The sequence below is a fragment of the Cottoperca gobio genome, chromosome 6 (assembly GCF_900634415.1).
Source record: "Cottoperca gobio chromosome 6, fCotGob3.1, whole genome shotgun sequence".
Lineage (NCBI taxonomy): Eukaryota > Metazoa > Chordata > Actinopteri > Perciformes > Bovichtidae > Cottoperca > Cottoperca gobio.
In genome coordinates this window covers 25,289,327-25,307,178 of record NC_041360.1, presented here as the reverse complement: position 1 = coordinate 25,307,178, position 17,852 = coordinate 25,289,327, and the positions used below count along the sequence as shown (strand labels likewise).

Sequence of the window (17,852 nt, the reverse complement as noted above, 5' to 3'; positions counted from 1 at the left end):
GAGGAGACCATCCCGCCTCGAGCTGCTCAGAAGTCTGAAAGCTGTGCGTCCTTTCTTCTGCATCCTCGCAGCAACAATTAGCTCATTCATCAGGAGGCCATCGAGGAACTAATGGGACGGTGCTACAGCTCAGCTGTCCTCCTCATTACAGGAGCTCGCACTGACTAATTACTGCCAGCAGCAGCGAGAGAAGAGCGGTCAAGTGATGCATGTTTTCTGTTTTCCACTGAAAGCTATTTGGAAACTACTTATTTGGCAGTTGTTCTGCACTAATTAGACCATTAGGTATTAGAAAGGCGGAGAGAGAGACATTACAGACACGAGTGTGTAGATTACAGAATGTGTGCAATGAAGCAGAACGTAAGCGTTTCTGCTGAAGCTGCTGTTTTATGCACATTGTTCACGGTCGTGTAATTGTTTATTTGATGATCTTTTAATTGTATTTGAACAGCTCTTGCAGAGTTTTGCTCATTTGTTTTTGAATATTTCTAAATTTGACAACAAAAATCACTTAAAATTGTAACTTAAAACGTCATTAACTGATTTATTTTGTCCTCTGGTGGGAAACAACACGCACGTTATCACCTTATAAGTGAATATGGCAACTTGTTAGTTACATTTACACATCCAGCAGAAGAATAGTTTTCATTTAGAGTCGTGTTTCCGTCCAATATTCACCCTCCTTTAAACTGTTGTCGTCTCCAACAACTCCTTTCTTCTCTAGCTGGTCGCTAACTTTTGATTCTCACAGTGAGTCAATCAGTTCTTCACTGAACACAGCGCCTGACTGCATCTGGAAACGACACTAATGAGCGCGGTGACACAGTGAAGTACTGTGGAGTACTCGGACTGCAGAGGATCATGACCTCTTTCACACACACAGTCGCTTAATCCAGTGTTAATAGAGAAATCTGGATTAAAGCGAGCAGTACACGTCACACACATGGCGAGCATGTACCCTTCAACCCTTCTATGAGCCTTTAATTCATTTAATTGCGGTGTCATCAATGCTTTGATGTTTTAAAATCCAATAAGGTGCAACGAACATGCATCACTCTGCCGGGTTTCATTAACATCCAGTCACACACACACACACACACACACACACACACACACACACACACACTTACGCTCTGCCCTCCCTCCACAGAGAAGGAGATGTCGCTGAGCACGGAGCGTCCAGCCTCCGTGTACTTAACAGTGAGGCCCTGGACGTCCATCTGGCCGTGGTTGGGCCAGCAGTCCTGGGCGTGCGGGTTGTCGATGATGAGGTCGGCGCCTCCTTTGCCGGCAGGTTTCGCCGGCAGCGGCTCCTCTGATGGCAGGTCGATGAACTTGAACACCCGATCCACCGAACGCATCTGAGAGGGTGAGGAGACGTACAGTCAGTGACCTCCATCGAGTTGAGAGGAAGGAAACACATAACTCCTGCTTCATGTCACACACACACACACACACACACACACACACACACACACACACACACACACACACACACACACACACACACACACACACACACTAAGATATAAATTCCCCTAACCCTAAATGTAAGACAGTTTGTTTAGTTTTTAGTTCATCATCAAAGTTGAAATTAATGTTTCGGCAAAAGCAAACAAGATGTACTTTGTAATGTTCTGGAGAAACATGAACATCCTTCAGAGGGAGTCACTGATCAGTTTGACTTCTTACATTAGAACGTTAGACACCACCATCGTCTGTGTGTGTGTGTGTGTGTGTGTGTGTGTGTGTGTGTGTGTGTGTGTGTGTACTGAACAAAACGTCCTGCACTGCGATAAGCTCCACTAACCAAGATGTGAGGAGGAAACAACCACACGACGGGTGAAACGTGCAGCCCCCCCCCTCGTCTAACAGGAAGTTAAGATAAGTGCATTAAATCGATCATTGGAAGTGAATCAAACAGCAACACTAAGACTTCTTCAAATGTATTTCTACGTTGGTTTCTTTTAGTAAATAAGAAACGTTGGTGTTCAGTGTGCAGCACAAGACGGGAAGTTCCTCCTTCTTCTTCTTTGGGGCCGAGAGAAGCTTCGTCTCTACGTGCAAACTTCAGCGGGGAGTCGGCGTGTGAACTCTTTTGATAATAAAGTTATTTTAATGAAACAAATTGCCGTTTTCAGCCTCTCAAATATGCAGATTTCCTGCTTTTCTTCCTTTTACAGCAGATCAAACAAACAACTCCACACGTGTAACGCCATCATCTCGGACTCTGAGAAGCTGAGATGCACATTCTTCACTATTTGTGAAGCTTGAACTCCAGACGGGCAGGAACTTCTCAGCAAACTCTCCTCTAATGTGTGTGTGTGTGTGTGTGTGTGTCTCGCTTCACACACTCTTCATCGGTCATTGGTTGAGATGTATTTTAATGCAAGTCAGTCTGAGTATGATGCAAAGTGACAGCTTTGTGTGTGACGCACGTACCAGTCCGTCTACAGTGATGCTGGTGATGACAGCCCATTGGAACGTCCCGAGGATGAGCATGGCCAGGGCCACGATGATGCCAACCTCGCCTGGTTTGTCTTCTGTAGAACACACACACACACACACACACACACACACACACACACACCTCGATATTATCCACTCACAGCTGCTCTGTGATGTCTGAGCAGCAGTCAGGTAATGCAGCGCTGCTCTTTGCTCTGTTGGAAATAATGACCCGTTAATCTGCTCCCAACATAAACATGTGTGTGTGTGTGTGTGTATGTTCATTCCTTTCGTACATGACATTTTATCCGGTGGCATTCCAACCCTTTTGATCGTTCTCACAGCGAACTCACTGGAAACATTTGTGTTTTTAAAGAATAACTTCCGCTCCACTAACCCTCACCTCAGACCGCACCCAGCATCACTGCAGCGAAGGGAGAAGTGGAACTACTGGACGTCAGCAAAGACAAGATTTTTAGGGCACAAACTGCAGCTCCTCTAACGGCCACTCGAGGCTCCAGAAGCGAGTCGATCCCAAACCTTCGTGTTAAAATTGCCGAACTTTACCGCAGACTCAGTTTATGACTGTATGAGGGGACATCTCTCTATAACTCACCTCATTTAATTGTATTAAGGCTTAAAGTTAAGTTAAAGGAGTGGAGCTTTAAATCCATCTTAAATCCCCTCCATCTGTCTACCCACAGTCGCCCCGCCACTCACGGTTGGTTCCCACGGCGATGAAAGCAGCGGCGGAGAAGAATAGGACGAAGATCATGTCGCAGCGGAAGAGGAACCATCGCAGTGTGGACAGGTAGTGGAACCAGGTGGCCGTGTGAGTGTTCAGCGCCTTGTGGAAGAGCGTCTCGAAGTACGTCTGACGCCCGAACGCCCGAATCGTCCAGAGACCCTTCAGCGAGATGATGAGGTGGGAGAAGATGGGGCTGCGAGCTGCAGGGCGGGAGGAGGGAACACATGTTGATGCACAGGAAACGGCAGGTTTACACCTTCAGGAGATGAAACGAGCGAGAAGCTTCTGCTAAACATTAGAGCGACTAACAGATCGCTGCATTGTATTTTGTCAGACATGCGGCCTGTGACAGCAGAGAGAGCAACACCAGGATGGGGTCGGAGGAAATCCCAGCTCGGCTCATCTCCCCGACCCCGACGTGCTCTCGGCGGCTCCGGAAAGACTTCGCCGTCAACACGGAAACATTCAGACTGCAGAGAGCAGAAAACATCCCACCCTCCTCTGCAGAGCTGCTCACTTCTTCTAAACGTGCTCTAACTATAGTAAATCTTTGTGTTATGGACGTGATGTATATTAATACCTTCACTGACTTCACTGGAGGATTAATGAGTCAGAGACACGCTCGTCACAGAGGTGGAGCTCCGTGTTGATAAACTGTTTTATTCACCCTCCCTTCCTTTGAGTGCCCGCCCATCCTCTCTTTCAACACTTCCTCTGCCATGTTTTTGTTCTTCACAGCGTGACCTTTGCTGCCAGTTATGATGACAGCGTCTGTCTCTCTTCCTCTGTTTTCCTATCATGTTCTCACTTTGCCATTTCATCTTTGCACGATTGTCTCAGTGTGTAATTCATGTTCAGGGGTTAGTTCTTGCAGAGCTAGCGCTGCGGACCCCTGAGCCTGTTACTCAAGGTTACTTCTGCAAAAGGACGTCTGAAGACACATCGGCACGACCCAACAATGCATCATTTAAATAGATCCCCAATGCATAGCATTACATGAAGCTTTACATACATCAGAATGCATTTGACATTTAGGAAGGATTGTAGCCCCCCTCTCACCTTCAGCCTCCAGCAGCTTGAGTTGCTGTCCAGTTCGTAAGAAGTACTTTCTGAGGATGACGAAGATGACAGCCAATGGGATGGCAGCGATGAAGATGTACGGCCGTCTGATGGACACGGTGAAGATGGCCCCGGTGACAATCAATGTGAGCTGGTGAGACGGAAACATCATCTTAAAAAGCATGTCTGTGGGTCTGTGGATCTGTGGGTCTGTGGGTCTGTGGGTCTTGTGGGTCTGTGGGTCTGTGGATCTGTGGGTCTGTGGGTCTGGAGGGTCTGTGGGTCTGGAGGGTCTGTGGGTCTGTGGGTCTGTGGGTCTGTGGATCTGTGGGTCTGTGGGTCTGTGGGTCTGTGGATCTGTGGGTCTGTGGATCTGTGGGTCTGTGGGTCTGTGGGTCTGGAGGGTCTGTGGGTCTGTGGATCTGGAGGGTCTGTGGGTCTGGTGGGTCTGTGGGTCTGTGGATCTGTGGATCTGTGGGTCTGTGGGTCTGTGGGTCTGTGGGTCTGTGGGTCTGTGGGTCTGTGGGTCTGTGGGTCTGTGGGTCTGTGGATCTGTGGGTCTGTGGGTCTGTGGGTCTGTGGATCTGTGGGTCTGTGGGTCTGTGGGTCTGTGGATCTGTGGGTCTGTGGGTCTGTGGGTCTGTGGATCTGGAGGGTCTGTGGGTCTGTGGATCTGTGGGTCTGTGGGTCTGTGGCGTTGTACTGGCTGAACACGGGAGCTGCTGCTCTGCCGCCGCCTCCATCGGTTAATTTGTGTTATTGTGTGACTTTGTTGAAGCAGTTAAAATAAGCTAAATACAGAACACAGCTTTATTTTATCTGCTGTCGTTAATTCACCGACTGTGACACATCTGAGGATTTGTTTTGGGTAAATACCTGTATGAGGTCAAACAGCACCAGAGGCAGCATGTCGTCTATGGTGGCCATGTCCTTGGTGAATCTGTTCATGATCCGACCTTCAAGACAAACGAGAGAGAAAAGCAGGAAGAACTCATTGAAGTGAACGTGACTGTTCGTAAGGCTTTTATTTTGCTAAACAGATGTGTCACCTGTCTTCATGGTGTTGAGCACACTCATGGGGGCGCGTATCACAGCGCTGAGCATCTGCTCGTGCAGTCTCTTGGACACGGTGAGTAACGTGTGCACCAACGGGAGACCCCTGAAGAACCCTAAAGCCAGCACGCTCTCCGACGTGGCCACGTAGATGTAGATGATGTAGTAAGCGCTGGTCGGTGTGACGATGACCGCCAGGTGGGTCGGCGGCGACGACGCGTTCTGCGGCTGCTCGTCGATGTAGTTCGGGGATGAAGGGTTGGCGCTGTCCCTGGAGATCTCGCTGGTACAACAGAAGGATGGAGAATGAAACAGACTGATCAGGAGGCACGAGAGAAACAATTTAGTATTTGTGTGGAACACTTCTGGAACACGTGCAGACTGCTGCGTGTCAGGAACGTGAAACTTACTCAGTGATGAGATAAATGCCAGCGACTGAACCAGCGACCTGAAAGTGGAGCACACAATTATTTATGGTTCAATTCACAAAGTAAACAACAACTTAGAAGTGGTGATTTTACCTCAATGATGAAGACAATGACGATGAAAATGAGGACGTAGACTAAGCTTTTGTTGGTGGTGATGTAGCGTAGGTAAGTGCTCCATGAGGTAGTTTCAAAGATGTTGTCGCGCTCATCTGCGAAGCATTGCTGTGAACAAACAGAAGGACGTTAAGCAAGCAGCGGCTTCATCTGCACTCTGAAGCTGAAACACAAGAACATTTAGATCATGAAGACATGCTCTACCTCCATGTCTTCTTCATCCACGTCGTCACTAATGTCGTACACGCTGTCCTTGGACAGGCGGCGGGCGTACATGTCCAGCTCAGACGCCAGGTCGCACTGCGGCGTGATGGACAGCTTCTTTCTGAAGGAGGACTGCATCTGCTCTCTGCGCTCATGGCCCTGAGAGTTGGTGATGAACGCCAGGACCGACTGGCGCCGCTGCCCGCTGAGGTGCTGTAACCCATGATGGTACAAGTTCCCCCGGGGGAGCACCTCCTCCACCTGATCGTCCTCGGGTACGACGGAGAACTTCCTCTCTGAAAGTTCACGAACCCCGTCCTCTATGGTCGTGGACTGGGGAGTGTTCGCAGTCTGCTGGGAGTTCCCGATGAAGGAGAACTTGCGAGCGGCTGCCAGAGGGTTCAGGATGAGGGACTGTTTGCGTTTCTCTGGGTAGCCGTCACCTCCAGGATGGCCCGGGGATCCAGACACAGTTATGGGCGTAGGCTGCTGCCGGAAGGACTGGCGCATCGTCTCCGGGCCTCGGAAGCCCGCGGTCTCATCGATGGAGACCCTGCGGAGAGTTTCGGTGAGGATGGAGCTACGTCGCTCCGCGTTAATGTTGTCGTAAGCTTCCATGCCGAGAAGGAGGGAGCTGAAGTCGGGGCGCTTGGCCTGCAGCTCGGAGAAGGTGCCGTAGAAGAAGCAGTCGCCGTTGTGCAGCAGAAGGATTCTGTCCGCTCGTTTGAGATGCTCCAGCTTGCTGGTGACCACAATGCGCGTCTTGGAGGCCATACCTTTACAGACGCACCTGGGGAACGATACAGAACGTGGAGACTGTAAAGAAATATACATGTAAATATATGTTTTTAAAAGATTCATGAAGTAGCTCTCCTCAGCTCGTCTACTGGCGTGTAGAAGCTCCTGTACGTGTTTATTACCACGACTATATTCATCAGCCGTGATGTTAGCCCGCTGTTCCCCTCCACAACACTCCCAAAGTCCACCTTTCATCAGAAGGATAATTCCCTTTCAGGTTACACTGTGATGAAGCAGCCGCAACTCACCCGTCAACCAGAGTGCGTCTGAGACAACAAGAGACAACCTTGAACCTAAAACTCAACCCCCCCCCCCCCCTCCACATGAAAGACTCTCTGTTGGGATCATACACACTTCTCAAAGATCTCTTTCTCTGTCACGATGTCCAGGTGGGTGAAGGGTGCATCCAGCAGGTAGAGGTCTGCATCCTTATACACAGCCCTGAGGGGAGAACACACACACACACACACACACACACACACACACACACAACTTGACGGGCAGAGAAACAGAGAACACAGAAACTTTATATCAAAAGGATGTAAATGAGGAAGTTGAAGTTCCCTGTGGGAATCAATCAATTCCAGTGAATGTTTACACGGATAGCAGAAGCCAAAAACAACCCAAAGGAGTGGCTGCGTTGATGCCAGGATACTAAAGCAATAAATAATGCATGGAGGTATGAGAGTGTGTGATATAATGGGGCGATAAAGCTCCACTGAGGGCTGTGGAAAGCACTCGTCATTAAATCTAGACACCATAAAACACAGCAGTTCGTGCAGACACACGATCCTGGAGACTTGTAAATGTTCTTCACTAGATGTTTTTATTGACCTACATGGAGCCTCTCATCCTGGAGGTGCCAGTAAAGGTGATATTGATAACAGTGATGAGTTTACAGTCGTGAAATTGATGGTTTGAATGTTGAATGTTTATAACTACAACTACAGTGAGTCTGCAGACCTCAAATAATAACAAGTGAGTCAGTTATTCTGTGCGATGCTCCGACACAAAGTATAAAACGTACTTACTATGTTCTGTATTTATCGCTTCATCAATTAGAAGTATGACTCAAATCCTGAGTCATGTTCTATTTGTGTTCGTTGCAGAACAACAACACGTCTCAGGTTGGACGAAGCAAAGGGAATGTGCAGTTGTGTAGGTGGTTAAAGCTAACGGGTACACGGAGGTGAACGAGACAGGTGCAACAAGAAGTACCTGGCCAGGCCGAGTCGAGCCCGTTGACCTCCGCTGAGGGTCACCCCTCCCTCGAGGAGGAGCGTCTTGTCTTTCTCAGGCAGCAACGCAAAGTCCTGCAGCGCAAAACCAAAGGTCAGCAGGTCAAACACAAACATGCACGGTCAGCTTTAATACAACAGCAAGAGACACCGTGTGATATCAGAGAGCACGTTAATGTCAAACTCTCTAAGACATATCTCAGCCTCAACTTGCTTTACTGAACTTATTCCTTCAATAACTTTATAAATGATGACCTGGGTGTTTCAGCTGACCCCTTTGCACTTCCCCAGTGTGTGTTAAATGCCAAAACTATGAATGAACAGGCTGCGAGATGCTCTGTCAGCGTGCAACATGCTGCAGAAACCAGGTCAGTGGTTTGAAGATAAACGCTCTAATTGTATCTACTGATGCTGATAACTAACGCCACACAATGTTCGGCCCTTTGGATGAAAGCAATGCTTGAATGGTAGAAGCGTGAGATGGAGTGTAACTGTTCATATGTTCTGAACTGTTTGAGGGCACAACGTCGTTAAGTAGATCCTTTAGGGTGCAGAAAATGGCTCGTCAAGTTTTATTCAATGAGGTGCAAATGAAAATGAAGATGATTTTGGGGCTCTGGTGAAACTCGCAGTGTGTTCTGAAGGAAATGCAGAACGTTTGATGGAAGACACCAGCGGCAGCTTGAAACAGCGCGACATGTTGGCACCATGCAGCCAGAAAACACTGGTTTTACTCAGAATGTCTGCAGGTTAAACACAAATAAATGAATAAAACATAACTCTGCCATCATTTCTGCATGAGCAGACGCCGTTTCAAGCACCAATTTAAATACATTTTACATTTTTACTTACTAATATGCACAGAAGATTGAAGATGCACCAATAAAATAATGAATAAAAGATTAATTTCTTGACTTAAGTTCATGTTCATATGATCAGAAATGTGTTGAAAGCACAAAGCACAGATGGCACATGAAGGACGTCACACGTCAACACACGTCAACACACGTCAACACACGTCAACACACGTCGTTCGCAATGAGGATAAAGTGACACGACGACTTTATCATCGTTAAAACTTCCTACCTTTTTAACGGCAGCTTCCGCCGTCCTGACGGGAGCGCGTAGGGGATTCAAGTTAACAGGTTGTTTAACAGCTTGTAAAATAAAGCAGCATAGAAAAAACACAAACACATGTTGTGTGTCTGACCGAACAAAAAGCACCTGCAGCTCCAGGCTGAGGATGAGTTTACAGTGGGAAGACCACCCAGGGCAGTCTGTCTGCTGCTTCAGGGGGCAACAACAGTGAGCCCCCCCCCCCCGTCTGTCTGGAGGGACCTGCGAGGGTTGCCTTGGGGACCCGTCCTGTTGTCTACTCTCTATGTTAAGTCATTTCTAGCCTCTTGAAGGGATTGAACGGCAGATAATTGAGAATAAAAAGTTATTAGTAACAAATTATTCGGACAGATTGCGACACAGCTTGTGCTGCAGAGTCTCTTATTATTTATTATTCTCTTACATCAGCAGACGAAGATCTATTCATTTAAAAAGGCACAATCTGTGATCTAAGCATCAACAAAGTAGTTCAAACTAAAACAAACGACTGATGTTGTTTACATGACACCAGTGTTTGAGGAAACTAAATGTAAGACTGGGCCTTTTAATAATACGTGGAATAAATTGGAGGGAAAATGTGGATTATTTGTACTTTTCTTTCTTATTTATCAGGATTGAGTGAGTCAGAAATAATATAAGAGCACGATCATCTGACGACGTCAAACAAAGCATCAGCCCAGCACTGAAGGTGTCTCTCCTGGTGTTCAGCCTCAACACTCACAAACAAAGCACTTCCTGTCACCTCCATACAGGACAGGACTGGCAGCGCGACACCTCTCCTCAGAGACAAGATGTTCTTCTCAGCACATCCAGGCGTCACAATATTACTTTGTTTGCTGTGACAACATGTTGTGTTTCGTCAGCGCCGCAGGAGACGCAAACAGCTACGATGGTCGAAGCGTCTTCATGAGCTGCTGCATTGAGTTCAGTATAAATAATAATAATACAGTGTATTTAACACTTTTTGATGCTTTTATTTGTCCAGAAAATAAAATGTATGCATGTAGAATATTTTGGATCATGCAACATCTGTAATAAGATACAAAAGTGATTTAAAGCTGCAACGATTAGTCGGTTAATTGAAAGAAAACTGACTATAATAACTATTTTGTTCATTTATTCATCATTTAAGAAGGTTTTTCGTGCAGAAAATGCTGTTTTCAGCCTCTTAAATATGTTTTATATCACATTAAACTGAATACATTTGTGTTTCAGACATCACGTTGGACTTTACGAACCTGGGATGAATGTTTTTCACTATTCTCTGGCATTTTGTACACTTTGCTTTCATGTATGCAACATTTAAGAGTCTTATTTTTAAATATAAACCATATTTGATACAAGTTTAGGGATCTGATGGTTCGTACAGCTCGTCTGTCACTGGGAACCAACAAGCTCATATTCCATGTCGGTGACAAAACCTGAGATTTCCATAGCAACAGAGGAGACATTATCCCGCAGAGGGGCCCGTCACTCAACACTGAGGCTTATGAGAGCGTGTATGTGTACCAGTGTAAGAGACAGAGAATGTGCAAGCAAGTGCGTCTTTGTGTGTGTGAGGGACATAATGGGTGTAGATGTGGACGGGGGAAACCTGAACCTTCCTGATGCCTTGCAGAGGCTCCGAACAGAAAACTGACAAGAGCTGAGAGAAAAGACTGGAGAAGGATTCTACCAAAGAAAAGCTGCGTTGCAATGCATGTTGCTACTGTGCGTCAGTGACGCAACATGCGCCCTGTTATAACGGTTTGTTTAGAAAAGTGCTATAAATACAATCTTTATGTACTTGCTGCCCAATGTTGCAACATTAAACGTGTGTATTTATTCATAGTTCTAGTGTTTCAAACACTAATGTGGTCCGTCTGTATGCTTCAAGTACTTGTGTTTGCTCCCTAACCATATCGATTTGAATAGATTGCTGCACGAGTCTCTCACCCTCAGGTATAACAGAAGTGGTAATATTTAATGTTTAACAGTGAGAGTGGAATAAACTGCAGCTGATCTGTGTAGTTTGCATGAGCAACAACGGCCACTTTGCTTGAACATACCTACAGAAATCCACCTCATCTGCAGAACCGAAGATGTAAAGAAGAAACACAAAGAATGACACAGTACCTCCTCCAGCTGGCAGGCCTTGATGACGGAGGTGTAGCGGTACTCGTCGTACGTCAGGCCAAACAGGATGTTGTCTCGAATCGTGCCCGGCATGATCCAGGACGTCTGTGGTGAGAAGGAGACGCGGCCGCTGTGTCTGATTTTACCCTCAGATGGCACCAACTCTCCCAGGATCATCATGAGCAGGGAACTCTGGGAAACAGGAAGTAAGTGGTCGCTTTAAGATGCGGCAACGAGTCATCCTGTAAGGGTTTCAGCGTCTTGCTCGACCACTTTGACCGAACATTAGATGGATTCAGCAGCACACACACACACACACACACACACACACACACACACACACACACACACACACACACACACACACACACACACAGACACAGACACACAGACACACAGAGACACAGACACACAAGATGTCTTTGACCTACCTTCCCGGAGCCAGTGGACCCAGCCACCGCCAGCATCTTGCCCTTCTCCAGGTACAGGCTGATGTTTTTGAGGACAGGTGTGATGTAGAGGTTGGTGAAGAAGACGCCGGCGTCACCGTTCAGGTGTCCGTTTGCTTTGTTCTCCTGCTTGATCTTTTCAAACAGCTCACCGATGCCCTGCAGAAGAATCCAAATCAGAGTCGTCACCGGTTTGAACGGACTGAACACCAAAGTCATTTATATTTCTCCCTTTCATTGAGCTTAAACTGTGCATGAAGCAGGAAGGTTGGAACTTAGTGTAGCACGTGTGCGCTTCATAGTCAGACTACGGCTGCAACTCACGACACTGTATCATATTGTGCTTAAGAACATATCTTTGTGAGCGTGTACGTGTGCACGGCATGTACTGCCTGCTGACTGACACACACGAGGCCGAACAGCTGTGAGAAACAAGAGATTCTGCAAAGTCTCACAATGGCCTTATTTCACCTCATCCGTCACCGCCTCCGTAAAGATTAATGGGTGACACATCGATGTTGGAAAAGGGGAACTCGGCTCGGCTCGTCGGGTTAATCATCGACCCCTGCGGCGCTTTAAGGGTCAGCGTTCCTCTAATGTCGGGACTTGCTTGCGGGTTGTATAGGTTTGCCTGTGCGATTCTCATTGTAATGAGCTGACGTACGTGCTGTCCGCAGTAAAGAAAGGCAACACCCCTCCCATTCATCGGAGAATGGCACATTCCAGGAAGAGGAGAAGGCAAGAGGAGAATCTGGGAATTAGGTGCTGAACACAACTCTGACACTCAGAGGGAGATTCAGAGCGTTCCCAGCAAAGTTTGCTGACGACACTGAGATAATTAATTAATGCAAAGTCACGGAAACAAACTGAGTTGGACATTTGTTTTCTCACGGTATTGGGTGGTCAATGAATCACACCTGTTGGACCAAGTTTACAGCCTCGGCCTATAGATAAGATTAAACTACTCGCACTAGTACACCTGTGAGGCTGCGGTAGAGTAAACGTACAATAACCTGACGAATATATTTACATGTCAGACATATGTGATACTTGTTGTGTGTAAGGCCAACACTGTTTCTAAACTACCTTAAACATCTCTGTTCTTGTTACCTTTTGTTACCTGTTTACAGAAGTACAGATAATATACTGTATTTAGCCACGACCCGGCTCATTTATTTATTTATCTTTGTGGTAACAAAGACACACAGAGACTAAGCTGAATATTATAACACACAGGTAGCCAGTTTACAACACATTTAAAGGTGATACACAGCTAAATAGTCATCAGACGATAGCCGATCGTTCGGCCTCTTTGGCGCCACACACACACACACACACACACACACACACACACACACACACACACACACACACACACACACACACACACACACACACACAACACACACACACACACACACACACACACACACATATGCAGATATCTGTTTAAAGACATTACTTCAACAGTAGCCATTTATTATCTGAGATTGAGTAAAGTGGTGGTAGTATTTGCACAACACACAGATCTGCACACGGCACTAACAGCCAGAGAGACTTTAGTCTGCAGTCTATATATAAGAATAGGATCTTTGTTGTTGATGCTCTGCACGTCATGTCATGCAGAGAAGTCTGAAAGGTGTCCAGAATGTACCGTTTAGTTTTTCGACACACATTCTACAACATGCAGTACGTCACAGTTATCTTCCACACTGCGTGTTGATGAACTAACCTCGTCCCAGGAGGCCGACACGTTGACCAGCTCCAGTTCAGTGGTGGTCAGGTTGTACTCCAGCGCTTTGTATTCTTCCTTCATCAAGAAATCCTGGAGGAAACAAATTACGACACATCAGTATTATATTCACACGCACATTTTACATTTGTTGAATGACCCCGCGCCCGTTTTCTGGACCCACCTCGATCTTCTTGACCAGTGCCAGCGTGTCGTACCACATCTGGATGGATCCCGGCAGCTGGCGGGTCAGCGTCATCCTCAGCACCATGCAGTACGAGGCCGTGGTGAAGATACGCCGCAGGATGATGCCTTTACTGAGCGCGTGCGGCACGATGGCCGACACGATGACCAAGATGGCGGAGAAGAAGTACGAGGCGCTGTAGAAGTAACGCAGAGAACCGATCTTCCTCGTCAGCGTCATCTCGTCCCTGAGGGGGGGGGACAGAGGATATGAGATCATAAGATCATTTCATAATTAAATACGTATAAATAATACCGTCATGTTATTATTTTCAGCCACATCGCAGACGTAAAGCGCTTCAGCTAACAGTCCGTCGTTCATCATCACTACCAGGTGCTCGTGAAGTCTTGGTGTCTCTGTGTTAGCTCTAAAGGTTACCAAACATACTTCAGCACCACGACACCAAAACTCTTTCCTCTACGTTTATTGTACTTGCCAATCCTGATTCTGCCACCGGTGACGCCAGCGTGGTTCTGCTGGTGACCCACGTTTTAACATCTCGCTCTCGATTGTAGCACCAGGTTGATTCCATTTCTACAGCAGTAAAAGCCTTTAGATGGTGACGTCTGCTTACTCTCGTTGTTCCTCCTGAGTTTATTTATTGCAGTAAATCTTCATATGTGTATCATCAATGCATATATATATATATATATATATATATATATATATATATATATATATAGATATAGATATATATATATAGATTATGGGGTTGTATTGAGATTAAAGTGGCTTTAAACCTGCTAATACCCAACTTTAGGAAGCGTTCTGTCGTCTCTCTTAGCTCAAAATGACCAGCAGAGACATAAGTAAATAAGAAAAGAGAATAGCTGCAGGAAATGTTTCCTTGTTTTGGGGTCTTACTGCCTGATGTTCTTGATGATGGTCTCCATCACGTCCTCCCAACCGTAAGCCTTCACAGAGTGGATGTTCTCCACAATCTCTGAGGTGAGGACGAGGCGGCGGCTGATCATCCCTCCTCGCTCCGCCCTGTTCACGGGACACAGTTTATTACATTACCAACTTACAGCATCACACACACACATGCACGCACGAATCCAATCCATGCATACATACAAGCACATGCACATTCATGAATATAAATAAAACATGTGCGGTATGTGAATATGAGAGTAACTGCCTTTAGACATTAGGACAGAGCACACGAGTGGATGTGTGGTAGTGTTTCCCCACCGGTGCGGTCCCATCTTCTGGGAGAGCCAGGCCTGGATGATGCCCAGCAGAGTCAGAGCTGCCAGCGCGCAAAAGCCATTCACCTCGATCAGCTCCCAGAGCAGACCCACACACAGTATACACTGCAGGGGGGTGATCCACACAAAGTGGGCCAGACCCAAGCTCTGAGATAAACACACACACACAGATGGTATCAGTAGGATCCCTTGTCTCAAAGTCAAAAATGTTTTGTTGTTGTTGTTGTTGTTAGATGCCTGGAATAAGTGTTAGAGATAGGCTGAGAGGAGGGGGGCCTGTATAAGATGCACAAGACGACGTGCCACAACTCAACGATCTTGAGTTTACTGTCATAGAGGAGCAAAGAAGCCAAAAACATATTATTTTGCTCTTGAGAGGTCAAAGGTCAGACTCAAGGTATCGTACACTCACTCCCTACTTGACAAGGTGGCTGTGGAAAGGGAGCAGAGGGCAGCAGCTGGAGTCAGCTTGGATAAACATAAACACACAGTTGGAAACGTAGTCATGTGTAACAAAAGGTAAACGTTTACCGACACTGGCAACAAACAGAAAGCATGAGGGTTATGAACGTGCAGTCAGGTCTGACGGAGATCCAAACCTTATTTAAATACATTTAGCCGTTCTCTGCTCATCAACGCTGTTCTCCAACACACGTGACGCGTGTAGAATTAAACTACTTTAATTGCAAAGTAGGAGAGAATATGCAAAACACCGTCCTTCACCTGAGGGAGGTCAGAGTGCAGGATCACTTACTCTTATTAATGTTTTGCAATTGTTTTGTGGTTGATCACGTTCCCCGTCCCAAACACATTGTGCACAGAGGATCAGTCAAACAGCGTGCTGCTGAACCTCAGCTGTGTGAGGAGAGAAGCTCTCAGGTCTCACCCTCTATAAGCTCCCTTTCATCCACTCACCTACAAGGAGAACACACACACACACACACACACACACACACAGACTAGGTAACCCCCCCCCCCCCCCCCCACCAGTCAATATAAAGAGAGAGCGGTGCCTTGGCCAAGCCAGGGTGATAATTATCTCAAAGCGAGTTGCAGAGTGTTTCCACATTCAACGCCACGGTGAGACCCAAGGCAAGACTGAGTTCAATCCACACACACACACACACACACACACACACACACACACACACACACACACACACACACACACACACACACACACAACCTCCAGCTATGCTGTCTTGCATAATCAGAAAGGTGCTTTTCAAAACAGATTCACAGTTACAGAATACTTTGGCTAAGCACACACAAACACACACACACACAAACACACACACACACACACACCTAATTGTGTGTTTGTTTGTCTACATGTGTGTATTGTTGCAGCTCTATTGTCCTCTAATTGCCCCTCAGTATGTAAAACACACGGCTCTGTGTTGGGTCTATAAAACAGGTGTGAAGTGTCACTCTTATTCTCCCTCATCCTGCCGGGGGGACAACATTTCCCCAGGCTACTAATGAGAGGAAAACTACTGAGAGACTTATAAAAGTGACTTCTGCACGTTCTGTAACAGTGTCCACCGTGTACACTGGTGTCCTGGAGTTTCATTCACTAAAATCTCATTTTGTATGTAGGAAAAATGTAAGTTTTGCAGATTTCTATTTGAAGATAATTGAATAAATAGTGAGATCTGCATTCCTTGTCGAGGTAACAGGGGCTCGCTGCTGCAGTATATATGAGCGCTAACACAACGCTTCTCACCTCATCCAGCTTGTTGAGGTGAGCGGACATCAGACTGACCAGCTGACCTGTGCTGATCTTATCCAAGACTCGGCTGGACAGCTTCAGAGTCTGAAAAAGGTCAAACGTTGTGAGTCAGATGAAGCACGAGAGGTAGACGGACACCCGGCTGCCACACCCCTCACAGCCGCCTGTGGATCGCCACTGCTGGGCTTCCACGTGCGAGAAGCTTTCTGGGAATTTTCACTGATGCGTGCTGAACAAGTGGGAAGCTGATCATTCTGTGCGATCGTAAAAACAATAACAAGATAAAAGCTGACTAACGCTCACACACAGCTGTCGTACTGTCTTATCAGCTGTTCCAAGAACGGGTTGTTACAGCGGCGACTTTATGTAGCCACTTTTTCATTCTCGAGTAATCGGAGACAAAAAGGCCCACAGTGTCACTGGCTGCAAGTTCTGACTTTACACTTCAACTTCACAGCATTTCAAAAGGCAAATCTTTGACATTGTGTTGCATATTAAATGTTAAGTTATGTAATATTAAATCTCAAACATTTCAACTTTTAAGGATAAATGAAAAAGACCTTATCTTTTGCCTTTTGTCTCAGTTCCATAAATAAAACTCCCTGTCCCCCCCTTACCTTCTTGTATATAAGACTGAAAAGGGCAATGCGGATCTGCATGCCCAGGTGATGCAGGCCGAAGATGGCAGGTTGCAGCAGGAGGAAGCGAGCGGTGAAGAGGAGGCAGAGACCCAGGGCCAGGAAGTATCCCTGCTCCCGCTCCGGAGCGTGGAACGGGTCGAAGGAGGCGATGATGCGACCCAGAAGCTGAGGCTGCACCGTCTTGGAAGCCTCCTACACCAAGACACGGGACAATAAGAGAAGAGGTTAATGGACTTTATCTACTTTTACATTACACACATCTGCTTTCTTGTCCCCTTGGAGGAAGTCAGAGTCCGTTACTGATTTCTAGGGATGCACCTGAAGCGTTGTTATTTTGAGATTTGTGAGAGAAGATCCTATAACGTGGTCAGTTTTGGAGAAAAGGTTTGTTGAAGTAGAAGCTTCAGAATATAAATCACAAGTGCATTCCTCTACCAAGACGCATAAAGCTTTTCCAAACCATTTAGAAATGTCTGTAAACTGAGAGGACACTAAATATCTAAAGAGGACACAACAACAACA

The 17,852-nt window shown here is 46.6% G+C and overlaps 1 protein-coding gene across 3 annotated transcripts in view; it reads right to left on the bottom strand.

Annotated features, from left to right (window-relative positions):
- The window catches only part of cftr (CF transmembrane conductance regulator), a 32,206-nt gene that overhangs the window by 4,672 nt on the left and 9,682 nt on the right, over positions 1 to 17,852 (bottom strand). For 2 of the 3 annotated variants that reach the window (XM_029433025.1, XM_029433024.1), the window contains 19 exons: positions 17,307 to 17,522; positions 16,684 to 16,773; positions 14,941 to 15,104; positions 14,611 to 14,736; positions 13,687 to 13,933; positions 13,503 to 13,595; positions 11,753 to 11,929; positions 11,322 to 11,513; positions 8,071 to 8,165; positions 7,207 to 7,293; positions 6,055 to 6,844; positions 5,830 to 5,958; positions 5,719 to 5,756; positions 5,305 to 5,591; positions 5,132 to 5,211; positions 4,256 to 4,406; positions 3,169 to 3,396; positions 2,443 to 2,543; positions 1,131 to 1,361 (listed from right to left, as the gene is read on the bottom strand). In XM_029433025.1, coding sequence (XP_029288885.1) covers positions 1,131 to 1,361; positions 2,443 to 2,543; positions 3,169 to 3,396; positions 4,256 to 4,406; positions 5,132 to 5,211; positions 5,305 to 5,591; positions 5,719 to 5,756; positions 5,830 to 5,958; positions 6,055 to 6,844; positions 7,207 to 7,293; positions 8,071 to 8,165; positions 11,322 to 11,513; positions 11,753 to 11,929; positions 13,503 to 13,595; positions 13,687 to 13,933; positions 14,611 to 14,736; positions 14,941 to 15,104; positions 16,684 to 16,773; positions 17,307 to 17,522 — 3,522 coding nt within the window. The remainder of the gene's footprint in view (positions 1 to 1,130; positions 1,362 to 2,442; positions 2,544 to 3,168; positions 3,397 to 4,255; positions 4,407 to 5,131; positions 5,212 to 5,304; positions 5,592 to 5,718; positions 5,757 to 5,829; positions 5,959 to 6,054; positions 6,845 to 7,206; positions 7,294 to 8,070; positions 8,166 to 11,321; positions 11,514 to 11,752; positions 11,930 to 13,502; positions 13,596 to 13,686; positions 13,934 to 14,610; positions 14,737 to 14,940; positions 15,105 to 16,683; positions 16,774 to 17,306; positions 17,523 to 17,852) is intronic. The other variant, XM_029433026.1, reaches the window with a different exon arrangement.